The 24,370-nt window shown below is 43.7% G+C and overlaps 1 protein-coding gene across 1 annotated transcript in view; it reads left to right on the top strand.

The window, feature by feature from the left end:
- The window catches only part of LOC126281942 (tyrosine-protein phosphatase non-receptor type 9), a 769,005-nt gene that overhangs the window by 306,057 nt on the left and 438,578 nt on the right, over positions 1–24,370 (top strand). Inside the window, exon 2 of the mRNA XM_049981290.1 lies at positions 8,620–8,850. Within this exon, the coding sequence (XP_049837247.1) occupies positions 8,620–8,850 (231 nt within the window). The remainder of the gene's footprint in view (positions 1–8,619; positions 8,851–24,370) is intronic.

Here is a 24,370-nt window from a genome sequence, read left to right as displayed (position 1 = left end):
GGCGCATTCCAGGGCAAGGACGAGCGGGAGGCTCTAGCTAGCCACGGCAATGCCGTGGTGTAGTTGGTAGGACGGAGAACACAGTGTACACTGTGTGATCAAAAGTGTCGGGACACCCTTATGTAATGCGAAAGTGGCCACTAGATGTCACTAGAGGTGGACCTGCAAGTATAAAAGGAGGGAGGGGGGGGGGATTTTGTTGTCAGTGGAGGAGCAGTAACAGCAGAATTGGTCGCTCAGGAGAGATAAGTGACTTCAAACGTGGTCTAGTCACACTATGTCGCCTGATAAATATATCCATCAGGGGCATTCACACCTTCTAAAGTCTGCAGTTCGTGGTCTAGCGGCTAGCGTTGCTATCTCTCGATCACGGGGTCCTGGGTTCGATTCCCGGCCGGGTTGGAGATTTTTCTGTGCCCGGGGACTGTGTTGTCCTCATCATTTCATCATCCTTCGTGAAAGCGTCTACCCTGACTGTGTACAGATAGGGAATTTGTACGGATGCTGATGACCGCGCAGTTGAGCGCCCCATAAACGTATCATCATTATGTCCGCTCCTAGTGGTCTTCCGGTAGCGTTCTCGCTTCCCACGCAGAGGGGTTCCGGGTTCGATTCCCGACGGTGTCAGTGATTTTCTCTGCCACGAGATGACTGGGTGTTGTGTGTCTTTCATCATCATTTCATCCTCATTCACTCGCAAGTCGCCGTAGTGGCGTTAAAACACTTGTGGATCGGTTGCCGAACCGCCCCGCGAGGGGTCTCCCACCAATGCCATACGCTCATATCAGTATCATCATCATCATCATCATCATCATCATCATCATCATCATACCTTCCAAAGCTGCACAAGTCGAGTGCTGGCGATATGATTGTTAAGTGGAAACGTGTAAGAAAGACCACCAAGACCAGGGAGACCTCACGTACTGACGGAAAGGAGGACAGTCGAACACTGCAGAGGTTGGTTGTAAAAAATCGCATGAAATCGGCGGATGGAATCAATCGTGGGTTCCAAATTGCTACCAGCAGACCTGTCAGCATAACGAGTGTGTGTAATGAATTAAAAACAATAGGGTGCAATGGCTGGGTACTCCTCGTAAGGCAAACATATCTGGAGCCACTGCTAACCTATAGTGGAGGTATTGTCAGGTACCATGCCACACGACAATATCATTGGAAACGAGTGGCTCGACGAATTCCTGGAGAACGTTGCCTGCCATATGTTACGTTCCAACAGTGGAGTACAGACGAGGTGGTGTTACTTTTGGGAGAGTTTTTAATGGTTAGCGGATGGTCCGCTCATTTCCGTTAAATAAATAAAAAGCACACTAAATGCAGAAGGACGTGAACACATTTTGCCGCATTGTGTACAGTGTACAGTAGAGAAACAGTTCGGAGAGAATGCAGCTTGTTACAGAGCAGAACACCTTTGGGATGAGTTATACCGTCGACTTCGCACCAAACCCCGGCATCCAATCATTATATTCTCTTGTTTCGGTTCTTGTTTCTGTTTCTGTTCTTCCAGAGACATTCAGACTCCTCATTACATTGAAAGTACCCCCATCAGATTTCAAGCCGTGTTAAAGGTCAAGGTTGGACGTACACCTTATTTATGTTCTCTAGCAGGTGTCCGGGCACTTTTGATCAGATAGTATATGTCTCAGGCAGCCCTCCTTGAACTAAAACACGTCTCAAGAGTGTTTCTTCCTCTTAAAGGACATTCTGAGGTTCTTCATCGTGGCTGTTTTCACAGGTATTAATTGTATTATACCTTGGAAGACTGGTCAATTTCGACCTCCTAGGCCATTTACTAGCGCAGTAACTGTCGATGTGTTTTACGGTCATCCTGTTAGTAAATGACGGATCTAGCCGATCTGTAAGCGAGCACCTAACGTAAAAGCATCAGAAATAAAACCAGAAAACTTACTGCGTGCAGTAATAGTCATCTTTATAACTACCTAGCAACAGTAACCCGGCATTGACGGGTATGTATTTATTCCAGTCTTTAAGTACTCTCATGTCATCCTTCCCCCTCTCTCTTCCCGTCCCCTCCTTCAACCCTGCCTGTTGTTCTCCTCCACCCATTCTCTCTATCCACCTCTCCCATTGAATTCCATCGCGTCCTTCCTCTCCTCCTGTCCATCTCCTTATCCTTCTCTCACTGTTCATGCCATCGTCCCTCCTCTCTTTACACGTCTACTCCTCCTTTCTTTCGCTGTGCGACTCCTGCTCTCCCCCCCCCCCCGTCCACCCTCTCTTTCTCTCTGTCCATTTCTCTCTCCCTCTCTCTGTCCACCTCCTCCTCCCTTATCTATCACCATCTGTTCCTACACCCTCTCTATCTGGCCATCTCATCTTCCACTCTTTTCTATTCATGTTATCATCCCTACCCCAATAGGAGGTTGTTGGTTCTTACCACCACAGTATTTCTTTCCAAATCGCAATTAATATATGTATCACATTTCGTCGAAATCGTTCTAGAGGCTTACAGTGAGTTTTTTTTCTTGTGGCTTTACCAGCAGACGGACATGTCAGATACATTTCACATTTATTTAATATATTTCACACAGATTTGTACACATTTTTTATCTCTATCTGTCTCGAATTTCGCCCTGCCGTTTCATTTTCATGCAGCTCAATGGTTATGATTTCGTATATCCTGAACTATGTGTCTTGCAATGATATAATTCTGCATTTACATCCAGTGGTATCTGTGGCTATTGTCTACGAAATGTGTTGCGCATAGAACCAGTAGTAAAGAAATAATAAATTAAAAAGGTCATACCTGATGCGGCAGTTTTCTTGCATGAACAGTGAAAATGTAGCAATCGATATGCTTCCCCTCCTCACTTTGTGGCGGTTGTCAGCGAGGGAAAGTTTCGTATAGTTTTGAAATTATGAGTAAAGTCTGTTGCAAGTCACTAAGTGCTCTCATTCTCAAACCCTGGATGGGTATTCGCGTATTGTATGCTACACTGCTTCTTCACCTCCATGCGTTTCCATTCGATACGCAGGTGGTTCTTATCTCCCCCTCCTCCTCCCCCCCCCCCCCCAAGTGATTCTTTTGATTCTTTCCAGTCACTAAGTAGTATGTGAACAAAGTTCGTTTGAAATCGGTACCGTGTTTTTTTTTATAATTTGTATGGATGCCCCTTTATAGGACCTATATGTGCTCGCTTTTGTTGTTGAACACGAACAGGATAATTTTACAACTCATTTACACCTGTTGCGCTTGAAAATGGCCTGTAAGTCCGAAATTAGCCAGTCGCGCAAGATATAATAAACTGAATAGTAGTGAAAAACAGCCGAAGAAGGAAACTTCAAAATGTCCTTTGACAAATATGCGTCGAATCAAGTTCAGGTAAATAGAAAAAAATAAGAAATACGTTGCGCTTTGCGTAAGACGGAGATTAAAACCCCAAATTTAAATCTTCTCTGTCAGGAGCTACAAGAAAGGATCTTAAATGTGCTTGCTGTCGTTTCTGCATCTGAGCCTTGAGATGTTGTTGGTGTCTGGCCGTTATTGATATCCAAGCTCGAATGCTTGGGCCTTTATGCCGTTTCGTGCCCGTCTGCCTTGTGACGCTCCCGTTTCTTTACAGAAAACAAATTCTCGCCTCGTTTTCCAGATGCAGTCAGTGAGATGGTCGCGAGGTGTTTGTACATCTGAGGATGAATTTCAAGTCTTCTGTTGTTTTATAGGCTACTAAATTACGTTGTTACTGAAAGTTTGTGCCATTGTCACGATACCGGCTTTGTGGTAAGCGATTTTTCTGATTACTCACCAGGCGATTTGCTACGCTCTTTGAATCGTTGTGTCACTGGTGTTCGTGCACCACTTCATTCGTAGCCGATGTACACCTTTGACGTAGGGTTCGCTTGCTTGATTGCTTTCCGCCACAGTCTTTTGCCTTGCGCATTCACGAGTCTGCGTGCGGCTAGTCGCTTTAATGTCCACACTGACTTTGTGTAACCCTTGCTCCTTTGACGGCCCCAAGGACCTCTGTATATAGGCAATATTTTCGTTCCCATTTCGTGTAGCCCTTGTCCATGTTTAGTTGTTGAACCAACATTCTGAATAATATGGAGCCGCTGTGTACAAATGATAGCTCTCTGAACTTTCCCCTTAGGGTGGTTGGGCACTTTCTTGTCTCGTAATACTTCAGTTATTTCGCTCCATTTCGCCCATGCAGTATAAACACGAGCTCGAGCATCTAGGGAGGTCTCAAAGTCCGCATTACTTAAGTGGTGTATTTTTTGAACGTGGTTGATTGTCTCTGATGACGATGCTATTGTCTAAATCCACATTCCAGATACTGTTTTTTTACATTTAATCTCAGGCATAGTAGCTTAAACGGTTCTTCCAACGCAGGATATTTTCAAGGTACTTGCGTCTTTGGTCGGCGAAAAATGCATTATTATCGTATAACATCGTCCAGGAATGGGGTTTCCTTAATATCTGCTGTCGCTGAGTCTACATCAGAACGATCAGCATGGGTGAGAGTGCAGACCCCAGGATCACATCAACATCGATTCGAATAGGAGTGAACTGGATTTGGGCTCTTCGTAACGTTACAGAAGAAGATCTGAAAAAAAGAAGGTGTCTGGAATATTATGATCACGAAATGCTTTTCCCATGATCTCATTAGAGGAGCTGTCAAAGCGTTCACGAGATCCAAAAATGTCCAGTGTAGTGGCTGCTTCTTCTCTCGATGTGTCTTATGTCAGAAGGCGGAATGAAACGTATCTGTTGTCACGAACACAGTTTTAATCCGCCAGGGAGTTTCAGATCAGTGCACACCGCGCTACAGAGTCAAAATTCATTCTGGGCCCAGTTTCCCAGGCTGGCTAAGACATGTCTCAGCAGTATCTTTTCTTCCATGAATACCAGTGCTGGAAGGTATGGGGGCGAACTTATGTGAAGTTCGGAATGTAGGACGTGAGGTACCGGCAAAATTGTCTTTAACTGAATGAAAACAATTATCACAGTCAGTTTTTTCTCTGCAGCTCGTGGTCTAGTGGCTAACGTTGCTGCCTCTGGATCACGGGGTCTCCAGTTCGATTCCCGGCCGGATTGGGGATTTTCTCTCCCCGGAGACTGGCTGTTTGTGTTGTCCTCATCATTTTATAATCATCATTTGTGACCGTTGCTAGATTGGATTGTGTAAAACTTTACTGTGTACAAATTGGGACTTCTTATGGGCGCTGATGACCGCGCATTCGACTGCCCCACAAACCAAACATAGTTTTCATCACAGTCAGTTTGATAAAGATTAAAAAATTAAGATGACAACTGACGGGATGCAAATACAGAGCCTTCCGCTTAACAGCTAAATAACTTGACTGCTACTTTGATAACAAACGTATTATTGATACTTCATTTTGTTCACAAAATATTTTTCATATACCGCTTTCAGTCCCATACAAAAATTGTTCATTCTGCAATGAAACAAAACTAAATTTACATTTACAATCAAAGAAAAGCCGACTGGAAATCCTGTTATTTTATATTGCATGTCAGGATTATAAGTCCAGGTATTTTGATAGCTGGTAACTTAATATGTAGCTACTTCGCTGTGTTGGCTTTTTTTTCTGTGTCTAACAATCTTTCCAGAAATGTGTCACATAATCTACTACCTGATGTCACCTGCATGGTCGTAACTGGACCAGTAAGTGGACTACACTGGTCATTAAGGGTCAACCTTTGGATTGCACATGTCCACCCTTCGAACATTTGATTTGTTGCCTAAAGGAAAATTAACATTTATGGTTTTTTTCCGTAATGCAGGGCCACAGTCATAATATATTTCTTTAAAGTCAGTTCCGCCATTAGACTGTTGTTTATTTACAGTGTTACATTTACACTTACACAATCATGATTTCGGCTTCAAAGTGCAATTATCAAGTGTTTTCTGAAAGCAGGTTAGATAATAACAGTGAAATACGTAAGTGACATAACTGTATAACAATCCATATTTGTAATGCTTACGTATAAGTGTTATAAATTGCCTAAGATGAGATACTGTCGTATTAAAATACACTATTAGACACATTGTCTAAGAGTCGATATTTCTGGCAGAGCCTACTGCTTTGTCTCATTACTGAGTACACCATCTTGACTGAATGACAATTGGCTATGTGTAAAATTGTCTTGGTCAAAGAAATTCCTGTTACAAACAGGTAAAAAAAAAAGGTCTCCTGCTTGTAACAGGAATTTCTTTGACCAAGACAATTTGACACTTAGCCAATTGTCATTCAGTCAAGATGCAAGGTGGTGTACTCAGTAATGAAAGAAAGCAGTAGGCTCTGCCACAAATATCGACTCTTAGACAATGTGTCTAATAGTGTATTTTAATACGACAGTATGCCATCTTAGGCAATTTGTAACACTTATAAGTAAGCATTACAAATATGGATTGTTAACGGTTATATCACTTGTTATGTATTTCACTGTTAGTGTCTAACCTGCTTTCAGAAAACACTTGATAATGGCACTTTGAAGCCGAAATCATGATTGTGTAAGTGTAAATGTAACACTGTAAATTAACAACAGTCTAATGGCAGTAGGCTACGGCCTTGGCGCAGTGGGTACACCGGTTCCCGTGAGATCACCGAAGTTGAGCGCTGTCGGGCGTGGCCCGCACTTGGATGGGTGACCATCCGGGCCGTGGGTGACCATCCGGGCCGTCGTGCGCTGTTGCCATTTTTCGGGGTGCACTCAGCCTCGTGATGCCAATTGAGGAGCTACTCGACCGAATAGTAGCGGCTCCGGTCAAAGACAACCATTATAACGACCGGGAGAGCGGTGTGCTGACCACACGCCCCTCCTATCCGTATCCTCGGCTGAGGATTACACGGCAGTCGGATGGTCCCGATGGGCCACTTGCGGCCTGAAGACGGAGTGCTAATGGCAGTACTGACTTCGAAGAAGCATTAATGGCTTGCTCTTACTATATGTAGTTGGAGGTGCTAATCAACCTATAAACATATGCCGTTAAAACCAATATACGAGGACTATCCACAAAGTACATTACGTTTTAGTTTGTGTCCGTTAGGGGCGGGGCTAGCGCGGCCATCTTGGTGTCATGGCATTCCGCCGCTCAGTTGGCATCCTGCCATGCTAGTGAGAGGTTCGTGCTGTACTCCGTTGAGCTACTGTGGCAGTTTGAAATGTCAGCGTTAATTGAAAATGCCGCGAAGTGTGAAGTGTGTGGTGTAATAAGGTTTCTGACTGAAAAAACTGTACACCGATAGAAATCTATCAGCAGCTTTGTGAAGTGTATGGGGACAACATAATCACTGAAGGTGGAGTGCGTCAATGGGTCATAAAGTTTAAAAATGGCCGAACTAACGTTCACGACGAAGAGCGAAGTGGAAGACCCAGCATAGTGACTGCCGAACTTGTCGAAAAAGTCGATGCCGCGGTCCGTGAAAACCGTAATTTCACAATAACGGAACTCTCTATGAGTTTTCCACAAATTTCACGAAGTTTGTTGCACGAAATCATTACTGAAAAGCTTGGTTTCCACAAGTTTTGTGCAAGATGGAGACCAAAAATCTTGACAGAGATTCACAAAAATCAGCGAATGGCTGCAGTGTTACCGCTTTTGGACGCTTACGAGAAAGATGGCGACTTATTACTCGATCGCATCGTCACTGGTGACGAAACATGGGTTAAGCATGTGAACTGCGAGACAAAATTGCAGTCAATGCAGTGGGGACACACAAATTCCCCCCAAGAATCCAAGAAATGCATGCAGACAATGTCGGCAAGGAAGGTGATGGCGACTATCTTTTGGGACAGAAAAGGTGTGATTTTTGTGGATTTCCTGGAAAGAGGCACTACAATAAACTCTTAAAGGTATTGCCAAACTCTGCACAACCTCAGAAGAGCAATACAAAACAAGCGCATGGGAAAGTTGGGCTCAAAGATCTTGTTGATTCACGACAACGCCCGGGCCCACATGGCAAATGCCACTCGTGAAGTTCTCGACTCTTTTGAGTGGGAGTTGTTTCCTCATCCGCCGTACAGTCCCGACCTGGCACCGAGCGACTTACACTTATTCCCAGCAATGAAGAAGTGGTTGGCTATGCAGCGTTTTGATGACGACGCACAGCTTCAAGAAGAGGTAACCACGTGGTTGAAGGCGCAGGCGGCCGAATTTTACGACGAAGGAATTTCCAAGATCGTCCATCGCCACGATAAGTGCCTTAATTTAAATGGCATCTATGTAGAAAAGCAGTATTTAAGTGTGGCTTTCATCCGTATATAATTAAAAGAATTCCAATACTTTATTTATTTTTAATTCCAAAACGTAATGTACTTTGTGGATAGCCCTCGTATATAAAAAAAGTTAGTATCATTTTCAAGGCTCTTGGGGATGGTGAGAATTTCTTCTTCGTCGATTACTGTCAAACGACGGCCCACCAGGGTGAATGGCCGCAGGGTGAGATACCTGGGACCCCCCTCTACATTCCAGATAAGTGATTGCAGCCATGGTGGCCTCTCCTTGCGAGAGGCCCATTTCTTCCCTACGTTCTCCGCTTTACTAAGTAACGATTTCGCCCCGAGGCCAATTCTCGCCTAACGGTCGACCCTTCGGCTGGCTTTCTGTGTTGCAGGCCACGAAGCAGTTCCTGGACGCGGTGAACCGGCAGCGGCGGCGGCGCCTGGGCCCCGTGTCGTGGTCGACTGCCGTCAAGTTCCTGGTGGCGCGCAAGTTCGACGTGTCGCGCGCGCTCGCCCTCTACGAAACGCACGAGGCGACGCGACATCGCGAGGGCCTCGTGCGCTTCGACCCCACGCGCGAGCCGCTCAAGTCCGAGCTTGAGACCGGCAAGTTCACCATCCTGGTGAGTGCGCGCGCGCGTGCGTACGTGCTCTTGCTACCACCAACACCTGCCGTTTGTGCGTTAACCTTCACGCAGTCCATTAAAACTATAGTTCAGTTTATTCCAGCAGTACTGTCATCTGCTCCGTACAGCTGCATAGAACAATTTATTTTGTTCAGTCGATTTCACGGCTGCATGTCACCATCATCTGGTACCAAATGTGCTTCAAAAAATACTACGAGCTTTAGTCAACAACATGAAGACATAACAAAATCAGCTACACTGAAGAATTTCTGCTGATTTGGGTATAGGTTGTTGTGCGAAGCACATGCATGCCGCGACACTTTTACACGGTCCAATTTCATGAATGGGACGGCCGCCTGTGGTCGACGTTAACGTACAATACCCATTCACACATGGCATGTGGTAGTACTAGGAGTGGAGAGTATACAGGGTGAGTCACTAACTATTGCCACTTTGATTAGCTCCGAAAGTATGCTAGGAGCTGAAAAGCTTGTGGGACAAACGGTGCCATAATATGACGTTGCTTTTTTGTTGCTAGATGGGGTCGCTTAAGAGATATGAGGGTCAACTTTTTTTTTTAATGCGATGCTATAGATTGGTACAGTGTGAGTCACTAACTATTGCCACCTATATTAACTCCGAAAGTATGCTAGCAGCTGAAAAGCTTGTGGGACAAACGGTGCCATAATATGACGGTGGTTTTTTGTTGCTAGATGGGGTCGCTTAGGAGATATGAGCGTCAAGTTTTTTTTTTTTTTAATGAGATGCTATAGATTGGTACAGGGTGATTCACTGGCTATTGCCACCTGGATTAACTCATAAAGTATGCTAGGAGCTGAAAAGCTTGTGGTACAAACGGTGCCATAATATGAAGTTGGTTTTTTGTTCCTAGGTGGGGTCGCTTCAGAAATACGAACGTCAACTTCGTTTTTTTAATGGGTTGCTATAGTTTGGTACTTATTTTTGATAGCGGCTATCGAGACAAATCCAATGATGTGTAACAGTAAGGTCTTTGAAGGCCAACGAAGGTCAAAAAGGTGGCCTGAACGTTCAATTACAGAAAGTGTTCGAAGTGATGACCATTGGTGTCAACGCTGTGCTGCAATCTTCTTATCATGGGTTGAGTGGTATTCCTTATCACATCGGCACTTATCGAAGTACATGCTCTGACAATTCTCTCTCACATATCTTCAGGTATAGTTGGAACGTTTTTATAAACAATGTCTTTTACAGATCCCCACAAGAAAATATCCATAGGCGTCAAGTCTGCCACGACACATCTCCTCCGCGTTCATTCCAAAGATTTGGGAATTGTCTCTGCAACTCATTTCTCGCCATTAGCGAAAAATGTCCCGGACACCCATCGTGTTGATACCACATTCTGTTCCTTGTTCCTAAGGGTATTTCTTCCAATAACAGACCTAATGTTTCTTGCAGGAATGTGGTGTACTTCCTACCATTAATATTTCCTTCGATGAAATAGGGGCCTGTAATTCCGGCCTTCAGAATTCCACACCATACATTCAACGACCACGGTTTTTTGTTGGGCAACTTACCTTAGCCAGCACGGATTTTCAGTTGCCCAGTAATGCATGTTATGCTAATTAACATCTCCATGATTCGTGAATGTAGCCTCGTCAGTAAATAAAATCAAATTAATAAATGAGTCATACCTCTGAATCTGAAAATGAGCCCATCGGCAGAATTCAATGCGACGTATACAATCCTTACCAGCTAGTTCTTGGTGGAGATTGATATGGTAAGGATGATATTTATGGCGATGTAGAACGCGAACAACACTACTCTGGCTCATGCCAGATTCCGTTGCAATTTGACACGACCTAACACAGGGAGCTAGAACCACAGTGGTAAGAGTACCAATTTCCGTTTTCCTCGTTAGTGACTTTCCTTTTGCCGGATATGTTTTCGATGCGTAAAGATCCAGTTGTTCTCAATTTATCATACACATATTTGAATGTACGACGTGAAGGGTGAGTACATTGAGGATATCTTTCAGCATATAAATCTCTAGCTCTCACTGAATTTCTTTGGCATTCTCCGTAAATGAGAAGCGTATAGACTTGCTCTTCGAAGGAATACATCATTCACATTCGCTTGGTTCGACGATACTAGTCTTACCGTTCCTATTAGTGTTGTACCGCGAAACCGTCGAATGGTGTTTACATGTCAATGGCACGTCGGATGCAAACGCCGTATTCGGTGAATATTTACTATTTCCACAATATACAACAGACAATTGTCAGAGCAAGTGCCGATGTGATACGGGATACGACTCAATCCATGGCAAGAAGATTGCAGCATTGAATTGATATCAATGGTCGTTATTTTGAACACCTTCTGTGAATGGACGTTCATCCCACCTTTTTGACCTCCGTTGATCTTCAAAGACTTTATGTTACACATCATTAGATTCGTTTCGATAGCCGCTATCATAAAATTAGTACCAAAGTATAGCATCCCATCAAAAAAAATCGAAGTTGACCTTCATTTTGCTGACGCGACCCTACCTAGTAATAAAAAACCGTCATATTATGGCCCCCGTTGTCCCATGCAACATTTGTCCCACAAACTTTTCAGCTACCACCGTACTTTCGGAGTTATTCTACGTGGGAATAGTTAGTGACTCAGCCGAATAAATCGTGTCCAGTGGATGCGGATAACATTCCAATCGTTCCCATAGTGCCGAAAAGGAGCGATTTACCTGTCATTCAAAAGGGCATGATCATTGTCTTCCGGGCCAAGGGTGGAAGTTTTTCTGAAATAGATAGGTTTGTAAACTGGTCAGCTGCCGTCGTGGTTAAGGAACATCCAACGGCCATAGATGATAGAGATGAAAGACGGCTGTGGAGATGTGTACGGGCGAATAGACGCGCAACTGTTGAGTAACTGACCGTCCTGATGAACCAGAGGGCTCTCAATAGTATCTCCTCAACGGCCTTTCGACGAATGTTGCTGCGTATGAGACTCCGCAGCAAACACTAGGTTCATGCACCATTTCTGACTGCTGTTCATCGGCGACAAAGGATGGATTTAGCATGCGAGTACCACAACTGAACGTCCACCGAGCGGCGACATGTGGCCCTTCGAGACGAATCACGTGTTATATTTCATCAGACAGGTGGCCATGGCGTGTAAGGTATGAAACGCCTGAAAGCATACAAGAAAGGAGAGTTATGGTACGGGGAATGTACTCATGGTATCCCCTGAGTGATCTCGTTATTCTGGAAGGCACAATGGATCAAGAGAAATATGAATGTATACTTGTGGACCATGTCCACTCCTACATGCAGTTGGTTTTGTCTTTACACGATGACATCTACTCGCAGGAGAATGGTGAGTGGCACACGGCTCTCAGTGGACGTGCATGGTTCAGAGAGCACCAGGATGAGTTTACCGTGCACACCTGGTCACCAAATTCCCCGGATTGAAACCCAATCTTGAATCGATGGGACCACCTTGATCAGGCTGTTCGCGCCATGGATACTCAATCGAAAAATTTAGCACCGTTGCCCATTGCACTGGAGTTGGCGTGACTCCACATCCTTGTCGGTATCTTCCAGGACCTCACTGACCCTCTTACTGCACATCTGTGCTGCAAAGGTGGTTATTCGGACTCTTGAAACATGGGCAAGTAATTGTGACTGGGTCTTGTACTTTCGTATGGTATTCTCCTTTTTGGATGAGCATTCGTCGTACTTATGGCTCTCCATTTCTGAGGTTCGTTTGGTACCCGATGATAAGACTCCATCTATATCTATACTCTGCACACCATTGTGAAGTGCGTGGCAGAGGGTAATTTCAGCTGTACCAGTTATTAGCACTTCATCCTGTTCAATTCACGTACGGAGCGCAGAATGGATGATTGCATAAACGCGGCTGCACACGCTGTAATTAGTCTAATACTGTCTTCGCAATCCTTATTGGAGTGAGATGTAAGGGACTAAAGTATATTCCTAGATTAATCAGTTAAAATTGCTTCTTGATAATCATTAAGCAGGCTTTCACTGGATGGTTTGCGTCTACTTTCAATCGTTTGTCAGTTCAGTTTTTCAGTATTTCCGTAACGCTCTCCCATGAGTCAGGCCAACCTCTAACCATTCGTGCTGTCCTCCTTTCCTACACATTCGACATACCTTGCAAATCCTCTTTGGTATGGGTCCCACTCACTTTACCAGCATTATAAGACGGCTCACACGAGTGTTTTGCCAGCAATCTCCTTTGTAAACTGATTGCATTTTCCTAGTAATTTGCCAGTGAACCGAAATTTGCCACGTACCTTACCTATGACTGAGCTTATGCAACCCTTACAAATTGTTACATACAGGTATTTGTGCGAGTTTGTAAATTCGAAGTATGACTCCGTGATATTGCACTCATAGCCTACTACGTTTTATTGTTTTGTAAAATGCAAAATTTTAATTTCCGAACACATGAAGACAAGTTCGCAATCTTAGCACCACTATGAAATCTTACCAAGATCCCACTGAATATTTGTCCAGCTTTTTCCTACAGTGCTCCTTTATAGGCATTTACATAATCTGAGAAAAATCTGAATGTGTTACTAATATTTTGTGCAAGGTCATTAATATACAAAGTGATCGGCAAGAATCCCAAAACTATTCCCTGGGTGCACGATTGTACTTATATTACAATTTTTTTCTTCCATTTTTGAACATTCTCAGATTTATTGTAATTGAAAAGTATCCTATCAATGTGTGCGTAGCACAGCCTCCCTAACTTACCAACGTACAGACATCACAAAGTACGGATTTATAAAGAAGTGTAGACGAACTTGATTTTAGGCATCGCCCTCCATATGTAGAACACCATCATGATGATGTATTAAAACAAATTATAGTGTATAAAAATAAAACTAAAAGGGAAGAGAATCCTACAGTTCACATCACGAACACGTTTTCTTCCGTTTTGCATATAGGCGTGCTTCTTCTGCGAGTATTACACCAGAGGGAAATCGTTTTCATCACTCGGGAACGTGTACAGAGTGAAACTCAACTACGATACTCGGCTGGTCTCGTTAGCCAGAGCCAACGCCGTAGTAGTTAACTGTTACAGCTTTTGTATGACAGTATGTGTCTTTAGAATGTCTGTATAAAGTGTAGAAATGCTACGCACCTGAAAATCGTTTTCTTCATTCGGCAGTTTCTCTGTTCCTTCAAGTGATGCACGAACATTTCGATTTGCCCCAAAATATTGATGAAATAACTGTTTTGAGCTGTATGTATTATATCTACGTGGTGTTATAGATTCTATGTTTCTTCCTTTCCATGGCTTATCTGTATACTGAATGGAGTTGTATTATTCGTGCCCAAATGTTCCTTGACTCGATTATAGAATTAATGCATTGAATATTCTCTAAGTACATCTTATACAAGAGTTCCGAATATCAGCCAAACCATGTGTGGATTGTAAAGTTTGTAGAAAACAGAACACACCATGTCTTTCTCAATGAAGAGATACCTTCGGACATAGAAATAACTTCGAGCATGTGGTAGGGGAGTGTTATATGACCATTACTTTTCACAGTATACCTTATATAAATGACCAGTAGGTAACACTGGAAGTTCGATGAGGCTTTTCGCGGATGGTGATTTCGTATATATGTACGTCGCAACACTAGAGAATTGAAGTGAAATGCATGGAGACATGCCGAGGATCGACGCTCGTGTAGGAAGTAGCAATTGACTCTTAACATCAGCATATTTAACGTATTGCAAATACACGGACAGAGATATCCATTATTATATGAGTGACTTTTTCCCCATGGCATCACCCAGTTATTCATTCGACACATACACTGAACACATGTCCTCCTTCTCATCTCTGTGCCCACCTCTTCCTCCCACCTTTATCTGTCTCCTCCTCCCAACTATCTTCTCCATTTCGTCCACCTCCTCTCTCTGACCATATCTTCATTCCCACTCCCTCTGACTATATCCTCCTCCCCCTTCTCTGTCTTTCCATCTCTGCCTCCCTCATTTCATTTTCCACCTGCCCACTACTGCTCTACAACTTCCACCTGCCCCATTCATCTCCCCCACCTGCCCTCTCTATGACCATTTCCTGCTCCCCCCAGCTTTGACAATGCCCTATGCTGGCCACAGTGGCCAAGCGGTTCTAGGTGCTTCAGTCTGCGCAACTGCTACGGTCACAGGTACAAATCCTGCCTTGGGCATGGATGTGTGTGATGGCCTTAGGTTAGTTAGGTTTAAGTAGTTCTAAGTCTAGGGGACTGATGACCTCAGATGTTAAGTCCCGTAGTGCTCAGAGCCATTTGAACCATCCCCTCCTTTATCCAACTTAACCTGCCCCCAGCCATGATAATTGGCATGTGCAGCCCGTGCAATGCATTTGAATAAAGCAGGCCGATATTACTCATTGCCATTCATGTCATGCAGGACAGACTACACATTAGAGCCATGAAAATAATTTATTTGGCCCCTGACTTGTAGGCCACCATGCATAGCAAGTCATTAAAACAGGCTGATATTACTCTGACACAACATGCCTATCATGAAGGGCAGCCTATATGTCAGGACCCAGAAATCAATTTATTGTCCCTGATATGTAGGCTGCCCTGCAAAGCAGACTGATTTTGCAAGTTGATACTGCTCCCATACAATATGCCTGTCATATAAGGCATTCTACATGCCAGCAGCTGGGAAAACACTTTTTGCCTGTATCTCTACTCCTGTTGGCTCTAGGAGGCTAGAAATTGCCTGGTGCTGATATTCATCAGGCCTGTTGTTTTTGTGCCAAATTTGGTTGAAATCGGTTCATGGGTTTGAGAGGAGATCCTGGACATACACACATGTAGTCTGCATTATGCATATAACACACAATTGAATTTTGTGGCATGGTCGTTGATCTCAGGCTATGTCTTAGCCAGGACTAGTACAACAATACTACTCCTGCTTACTCTGTTCATACCTTGCTCTCCCACTACGATTCCCCCCCCCCCCCCCCCCCCCTCCGAAAAAACTGCTTTCATTACCAAATTGTTGCCTCAGAATGCATGCTTTCAAGTGATTACTTTCCTTAACCAAGTTTTGCCATAAATTTCTATTCGCCCAATCCCATTCAGTACATCCTCTTTAGTTACCCTACCTACATACCTGACCTCCATCATTCTTCTGTAGCATAATATTTCAAAATTTTCTGTTCTCTTCTTGCCTGAACTGCTACATTTCTCTTCCTTACAAGTCTGCACTCCACAAAAATATATTCATAAAAGACTTCCTAAAATTTCATGGTTATTTCATGTAAACAAATTAAACTTTTTCAGAAACGCTTTCGTTGCTCTTCCCCATCTGCATTTTAGATCGTCTCTGTATCAGTAATCACGTGGTATTTTGCTTCCTGAGTAGCTCCACTCAGTTACTACTTTTAGTGACACATTCCTGATCTAATTCCCACAACATCTCCTGAAATTATGCTACACGCCATTTATCTTTGTATACTTTTTTGTGGTGCATCTTTCAACGCCTTTATATGTAACTATCCATTCTGTCCAACTGTTCTTGAAAGACAACTGCTGTGTCCAACAATATTATGGTGTTAATTAGTTGAAACCCTCAGCTGCCGACAGGTGTTGTTGATATTCCTCGATGGGGACAGCTGAAAATGTGTGCCCCGGTCGTGACTCGAACCCGGGATCTCCTGCCACCATCTTACGAGCTCATTGCGAGGGGTGGCTGAAAAGCTCTTAGCTTTGCTTAGAGAGAATAAAGCTGTTTTTTTTTTTTAGATTACCCATTTATTCAACATACTTTACCTTGAGACTGATACACTTGGTACATTGTTGTTGCAGCTTTTCTAGCCCGTGCAAATAAAAGTCATGTGGTCTATCGCGAAACAAGTTCTCTGCGGCTTGTTTGAGATCTTCATTGATCTGAAACGGTTTCCCTTCTGGTGTTTTTTAAGTTCGGAAAAAGGCGATAGTCCGAGGAGAGTAGGTCTGGCGAGTAGAAAAGATGGTTGACTAATTGTAAGCTCAGGGTCGTCAATGTGGCAGCCAGAACATTGGACGTGCGCGTAGGTGCATTGCCATGCAGAAAAACAATCTCTTTCATCATCTTTCCTGGGCGTTTATTAATTTAATAATTAATTTGTGGTAAGATCTTACGGGACTAAACTGCTTAGGCCATCGGTCCCTAAGCTTACACACTACTTCATCTAAGTTAAACTAACTTACGATATGGACAACACACACACCCATGCCCGAGGGCGGACTCGAACCTCCGACGGGGAGAGCCGCGCGGGCCGTGACAAGACGCCCTTAGGCCGCGCGGCTGAGCATTTATTCTTAATTGTTTCCTTCAGCTGGTCCAGCTGGTTAAAATAATATTGTCCGATTACAGTATATTCCTTGAGGTAAGTAGTCCACCAACAGAATGTCGTCTTTGTTCCAGAAACGGACGCCGTCACTTTTTTTGTCGATTTGTGGGTGCGGTACTTCTTTGGCTGTGGGGATCCGCTGTCGCGCCATTCTTTAAGGATCATAAATGTGAATCCAAGTCTCATCCTGTGTCACTAAACTCGTCGAAAATGTCTTTGGAGCTTCAGAATGGCGCGAAGTGGTTTTCGATGTCTCAACCCATACTTTGCGCTGATAGTAGTTGAAACATTTCGCTGAAATGTTGCGCATGTCTAGGATTGTGGTGATTAGGAAACCAAGACACTCCAAAATCTTGGCTATCTTTTTGATATCTTTGGTTCTGGAGAATCAGCTCATGCACAGCGTCGGATGTTGCAATGTCTGTTGCAGTCTGAGGGCGACCACTGCGGGGCTCGTCTTCACCAGTGCAATGGTCACTCTTTAAACGATATAGCCAAGTACTCACTGTGCTAGAGGAAGCACTCTTCTCTCCCATTGATAGCGACATCTCAGTCCTATGCGGACTTTCCCTGGAGAAACAAAAAATTCATGACGGTCCGCAATTCCAATGACGAGAAACTTGCTTCTCACTCTGCCATCTCCCCTATCACCTGCAACAGTACAAATTGTACGAAAAGTGAGCACCTGGTATTTACATAGTTACGTATTAAAATCTGAAACTTTCAACTGAGCCCCCCCCCCCCCCCCACCCCCGATTTTTTCCCAACGATAAGGCAACAAAGCCAGGAAATTTTGAGCACCCCTTCGTACCACAACTACGGTGCTGGCTTCAAAGACGACACCGTGACTCTGCGGAAGCGAGCGGTAAATTCACTCCCGTGCCGAGAGGACACTAGCGTTAGCCAGCTGTTCGCAATTAGCGAGGAAGTGGGCATAAAGCACATTTGCTTCGAGGGACGGCGCCAGACCTCAGCTTCCGGTCTCCTTAATACAACCGCTTCCGGGGCAGGAGTCCGCAACAGCTGGCCTGCCGACACATCCGTCCGCCCTGCGCCCCTTTGGCAGAGGGGGCAGGCAGTCTGACACCACAGCGCCCCACGGAGGTGGAAGTTCGCTCAAAGGATCCTCAGAAGGGGCAGGGGGGCGCTAACGTGTAGCTATTATAAACTGGGTCACCAGCCGGACCACGACAGCGGGGAAACGGAAAAGAAAGTTACTGATTTGAGGCGTAATGGATCCTCAGCTGATGCATTGCACGCTGGCGCTTTCGCTTGCTCTTTCGGCCTACACTTGATTTAAGTGTCACTGTTACCCTATACCCGGGCCGGTGAAACGTGTCAGTTGACACCTCACGTGTAGTTCGCTATACTGCGATTGCGAGGTTGCAATAGCACACGCCCACAACTCCGAAGTACGTTTTGTAAATGTAAGCTACAATCGCCGTTCATACGCAAGTACAACAAAGTACGTTTTTCTAACAATAGAATGAACGACGACGGAGACTCGGAGTTTGATAGTACATGAAACCGGAAAATAACAACACCCTAAGCTTATGAAAAAATCAATTAAATGTCGTTCCAAATTGTTACCGTAATAGCTGCCTGTAAAACGTCGTATAATAATGTAATCCTAAACTTACCAAAGAACACGCTATCCACTCTCATAGAGAGAAATAAAGTAAAACACGCATAGCCTACTCAATTGATGAGAGAAAGAATTAATTCTGTATACATTTACAGGAAGAATATAATAATTCCAATCCCAAAGAAAGCAGGTGTTGACAGATGTAAAAATTACCGAACTGTCAGTTTAATAAGTCACAGCTGCAAAATACTGACGCGAATTTTTTACAGACGAATGGAAAAATTGGTAGAAGCGGACCTCGGGGAAGATCAGTTTGGATTCCGTAGAAATGTTGGAACACGTGAGGCAATACTAACCTTACGACTTATCTTAGAAGAAAGATTAAGAAAAGGCAAACCTACGTTTCTAGCATTTGTAGACTTAGAGAAAGCTTTTGACAATGTTAGCTGGAATACTCTCTTTCAAATTCTGAAGGTGGCAGGGGTAAAATACAAGGAGCGTAAGGCTATTTTCAATTTGTACAGAAACCAGATGGCAGTTACAAGAGTCGAGGGGCATGAAAGGGAAGCAGTGGTTGGGAAGGGAGTGAGACACGGTTGTAGCCTCTCCCAGATGTTATTCAATCTGTATATTGAACAAGCAGTAAAGGAAACAAAAGAAAAATTCGGAGTACGTATTAAAATTCATGGAGAACAAATAAAAACTTTGAGGTTCGCCGATGACATTGTAATTCTGTCAGGCAGGAAAGGACCTGGTAGAGCAGTTCAACGAAATGGACAGTGTCTTGAAAGGAGGGTATAAGATGAACATCAACAAAAGAAAGACGAGGATAATGGAATGCAGTCAAATTAAATCGGGTGATGCTGAGGGAATTAGATTAGGAAATGAGACACTTAAAGTAGTAAAGGACTTTTGCTATTTGGAGAGCAAAATAACTGATGATGGGCGAAGTAGAGAGGATATAAAATGTAGACTGGCAATGGCAAGGAAAGCGTTTCTGAAGAAGAGAAATTTGTTAACATCGAATATAGATTTATGTATCAGGAAGTCGTTTCTGAAAGTATTTGTTTGGAGTGTAGCCTTGTATGGAAGTGAAACATGGACGATAACTAGTTTGGACAAGAAGAGAATAGAAGCTTTCGAAATGTGGTGCTACAGGAGTATACTGAATATAAGGTGGATAGATCACGTAACTAATGAGGAGGTATTGAATAGGATTGGGGAGAAGAGAAGTTTGTGGCACAACTTGAATAGAAGAAGGGATCGGTTGGTAGGACATGTTTTGAGGCATCAAGGGATCACAAATTTAGCATTGGAGGGCATCGTGGAGGGTAAAAATCGTAGAGGGAGACCAAGAGATGAATACACTAAGCAGATTCAGAAGGATGTAGGTTGCAGTAAGTACTGGGAGATGAAGAAGCTTGCGCAGGATGGAGTAGCATGGAGAGCTGCATTAAACCAGTCTCAGGACTGAAGACCACAACAACAACAACAACATATACACTCACCAATTTACGATGTCAGTGGCGCAATTCCATCCAGTTCTCCTTCACTATCATCGGAATCGGCGCCAAAACCGTTGTCTTCATCTTGATCATGATCATCATCATTATCATTAAGAGAAGTAATTAATTGTTCGTTTTCATTTAAAATCCCGTCTATAGCCTGTGCTTCTCTTATGAGTTTAGCAACGTAGTCTACTTTCTTCCTCCATGATGTGGCGCCTACAGTAGCAACACGTTCACGTTGCAGCCTTTCCACTTCTCTTATAGTAAACGTCTTGTTGTTACTTCTAATGTACGCCTTGACATAACTCCAAACCAATTCAATTGGATTAAAATGGCAGTGATAAGGCAGTAGCCTAATTACCAAGTGACCATGTTCGGTTGCAATTTCATCCACAACGTATTTAGGCGTCATAGGCTTGTTTTATTTTAAGAGCAAGTACAACTGCAACTTTGTCATGCTCATGTTCGCAGCAATGTCTCTCGCCTGCAACCACTGCACCATAGTTTCTTTACGGTCACTAGTGGTGGGAGTTATATCTAAAATCACGGAGTGGTACGATGCATTGTCCAGAAACGCTGTCGGAACACCAGATTGGAGCAACAAATTTTTAAACCACTGCAGAATCTGTGGGTGGTTCATATCCTCATGATAGCCACCGCCTTTTCTTGATCAAAAAACTGAAAGTCCTTCAGGCACAAAGCCGTTTGAAGATCCTACATGGGCCACAATTAATCAGGACCACCTTCCTGTTGGCTGTTGACCACTGCTATTCGGAGTATCATCTGTCCAGCATTTCTCCACTGATTCTCCAGCGTTGGCCCAGGTTTCGTCTAACCATATGATTGAATGTGTGTCCTTTCCTACAATTTTGTGTAAGAAAATGATACGAGCTGCAACGACGTGAGCTTTTTCGAGTAAGAGCTGGTTCGTCCCTCTAACTTTTTGTAATGGAAGCTCATACTTTTTAACACTTTTTAACGTTTCCCCCAGGAGGACACTTTCTTTTAAAGAAATTAGCAATTCCCTATTGTGGGGTATTCTTTCCTTCTGTAATATCCGTAAATGTGCCGACGATGCCGGCAGCTGTGACCGAAAGTTCTAGGCGCTTCAGTCTGGAACCGCGCGACCTCAGCAGTTAAGTCCCATAGTGCTCAGGGCCATTTGAACCTTTTTGTGCCGACGAATTGCATCGGATTGGAAAGAATCAATATCTGTAACAGAAATTCCAAAGCCTGACTATTTAATGGCGCTCCACGGCGCAACGGATTGTCGCTTGGTGAACGACATCGTTTTGGTGACATTGTTTCATAAACAGAAACTGTAGTCGAGGCGGTAATACAACACAACACAAACGCAGGCGGTCGCGCACTAACATCGAATGTTTACACGTAAGGCGGCAACGTGGTTGCATCGACGCCGGAACCGGACTTTTGTTCAGTCCTATTACTGGTTCAGAAGACGCAGCGCCGCGCGATCTTCACTTGTTTGTCAGTTATATTGTCAACTTTACGGTGCTTGGGGAGTGACCTTTAAGTGGCCTGTTTCAGCGGCCCGGTTATAGAGCCCTTGTCCGTCATGACAAAACATGACATGTGGTGATATCCACTAACTTATTATTCGGTGACCATTACTATGGCTTTGAAACCTTCCTTTTTTCTCGATATGTTGGCGATACTTTTGTTCTTTTCCCTCATGGCAGTGAGGATTTGAACGTCTTTTTAGAACATCTGAATTCAGTCCATCCGAATATTCGTTTCGCGATGGAGTTGTAGAAGGATGGCTGCCTTCTCTTCTTTGATATGATGGTCAAGAGGAAGCACTTGCCCGCGAAAGGCAAAGGTTCCCAATTCGAGTCTCGGTCCGGCACACAGTTTTAATCTGCTAGGAAGTTTCAGGAGGAAGGATGATGGTACATTGGAACATACAGTTTATAGGATGCCTACGCTCACTGACTTGTATTTACAGTCTGATAGTTGTAATTATGCAGCTCAGCGTGAAGGGGCCCTTCGTACTTTAGTTCACAAGACCCACATCATTTCAGATCCTGGCAATTTATCAGCTGAGAAAACCTATGTTGACGTCGCCTTCCGTCAGAATGGTTATAGTGAAAGACAGATCATATGTGAGTTGCACTGTCGACTAACCATGCACCGGATGAGTGATGATAATAATGAATTGGCACCGTGGTCTACGGCCTTTCTATCTTACGCAGAGAGCATATCCAACAATATTGGTAGTATTTTGCGGAACAAATGACGTGAAATGTGTTTTGCGACATCCATCTAAGATTAAGATTTTTCTAGGTTCCACCAACGACGCTCTTGATTTGCTAAAGGCGGGTGTCTATCATATTCCTTGTAGTCGTGGCGTATCGTATATTGGTCAGCTGTCGGAACCGTTTTGGACAGGTGCCCTTAGTGTCACACGCTTACACCAGCCGAGCAAATCTGCCATTCCAGAACATTGTCTTGGCACCAGTCCTCCCATGAAAAGTAACAAGACGGAGATTCTGGCATGCACTTACAGCTGTTGGGATAGTGTTATTGAGGAAGCTGTCGATATTAATTTAGCATCTAATCTTATAAATAGAGATGGAGGCTTTTATTTAAATTAGGCGTGGAATCGTGCCCTCCCCCTCGTTAGGAAACACAGGGACGGGGTTAATACTACCTCACACGTTGTTTCGGAGTTTTCACTATCGATTTATCCTGGCGTCGGTCGTATTTGGTTCCTGTGATGGTCTTAAGTGTCTACAATGTGCATGTATGTTATCTTTCCAGAGTTTCTATTCAAACCGACATTTTAAATTCGTCGGCACTGTAGTTATTGGTTTAAATGGCTCTGAGCACTATGGGACTCAACGTCTGACGTCATTAGTCCTCTAGAACTTAGAACTACTTAAACCTAACTAACCTAAGGACATCACACACATCCATGCCCGAGGCAGGATTCGAACCTGCGGCCGTAGCGCTCCCGCGGTTCCAGACTACGGCACTGTAGTTATTTGCTGCTATTTTCCCTTGAAGGTGACAATGTAGTCAGCTGTCTAAACATAGGCTGTTGTCGATGGCTTCACCAGGCTGAATTCCCGTAAGTTATTTGAACGTTGTATACGCCTGGAGACACATTCAGGTGTCAAATTCCATGCATGTTCGTAACGTCCCTACACAGAAAGCTGGGATGAACGGAAGAGGCGAAGAGTCAGCGCCTTCGGCAGTGACTCGCCAAATGTGTTTTTTTAATCTTGCTTACACAAGTACAACGGCAGTGTAGGTAAATGCTTCTCAAACACTTAAGCTAGTTTTACTTTTCGTATATTTGCTAACCTTGAATACAAATGAGTCAACTTCCTGATGCATTTTGCGTATTTCCACTCAATAATGTCTTACGCAATAATTTTCTAGGGAAACTCATCACTTAGAAAGAGAGTATTGATTGCGACCACGTAAGCATAATATGTACTGATCTTGTAGGTACGTGTTCAAGGAGTTAGGCATTTATCTGTAGCATCACAGTACATCAAATATATTCGCTAATGAGGTTTGTCATAAATAACCCATCATAATTTGAGAAGAACAGTGATGTACCCACCTGCAACACAAGAGGAAAAACTTGGCCAAGTGCGAGTACGACTCGAACACTGAGCGATATATATACAAAATCGAAGAGATTCTCGATTCCTAGGAGAATCTCTTCTATTTTCGCCTCTTATCGATATCAATACTGGCAAGATATAGGTCCCAGGAATTCCAAGACCTCTACAGTATTTCCTCAGGCTAGCCTGGACATACAAAAAGAAGCGAACAGGGGACTTCAGCTTAGACATATGGAGAGAGAAGTTTTATTAAAACTTTTTTATTTCTTTACTAAAACACGACTGCAACTTACATTTAATTTTTCATGCAGTAATCTTAATCTATTATGCTTTTGACTGGCGCTGAATGCAATGAATACTCAAATGCAAAAGAGATTTGTATGTGATATAATTACAAGTCAAGATGTTTCACATTTTTTCTTAACTTGTAATGTCAAGCTTTACCTGTTATC

Source organism: Schistocerca gregaria, chromosome 7, assembly GCF_023897955.1.
Source record: "Schistocerca gregaria isolate iqSchGreg1 chromosome 7, iqSchGreg1.2, whole genome shotgun sequence".
Lineage (NCBI taxonomy): Eukaryota > Metazoa > Arthropoda > Insecta > Orthoptera > Acrididae > Schistocerca > Schistocerca gregaria.
This window is presented reverse-complemented; position numbering and strand designations above follow the sequence as displayed.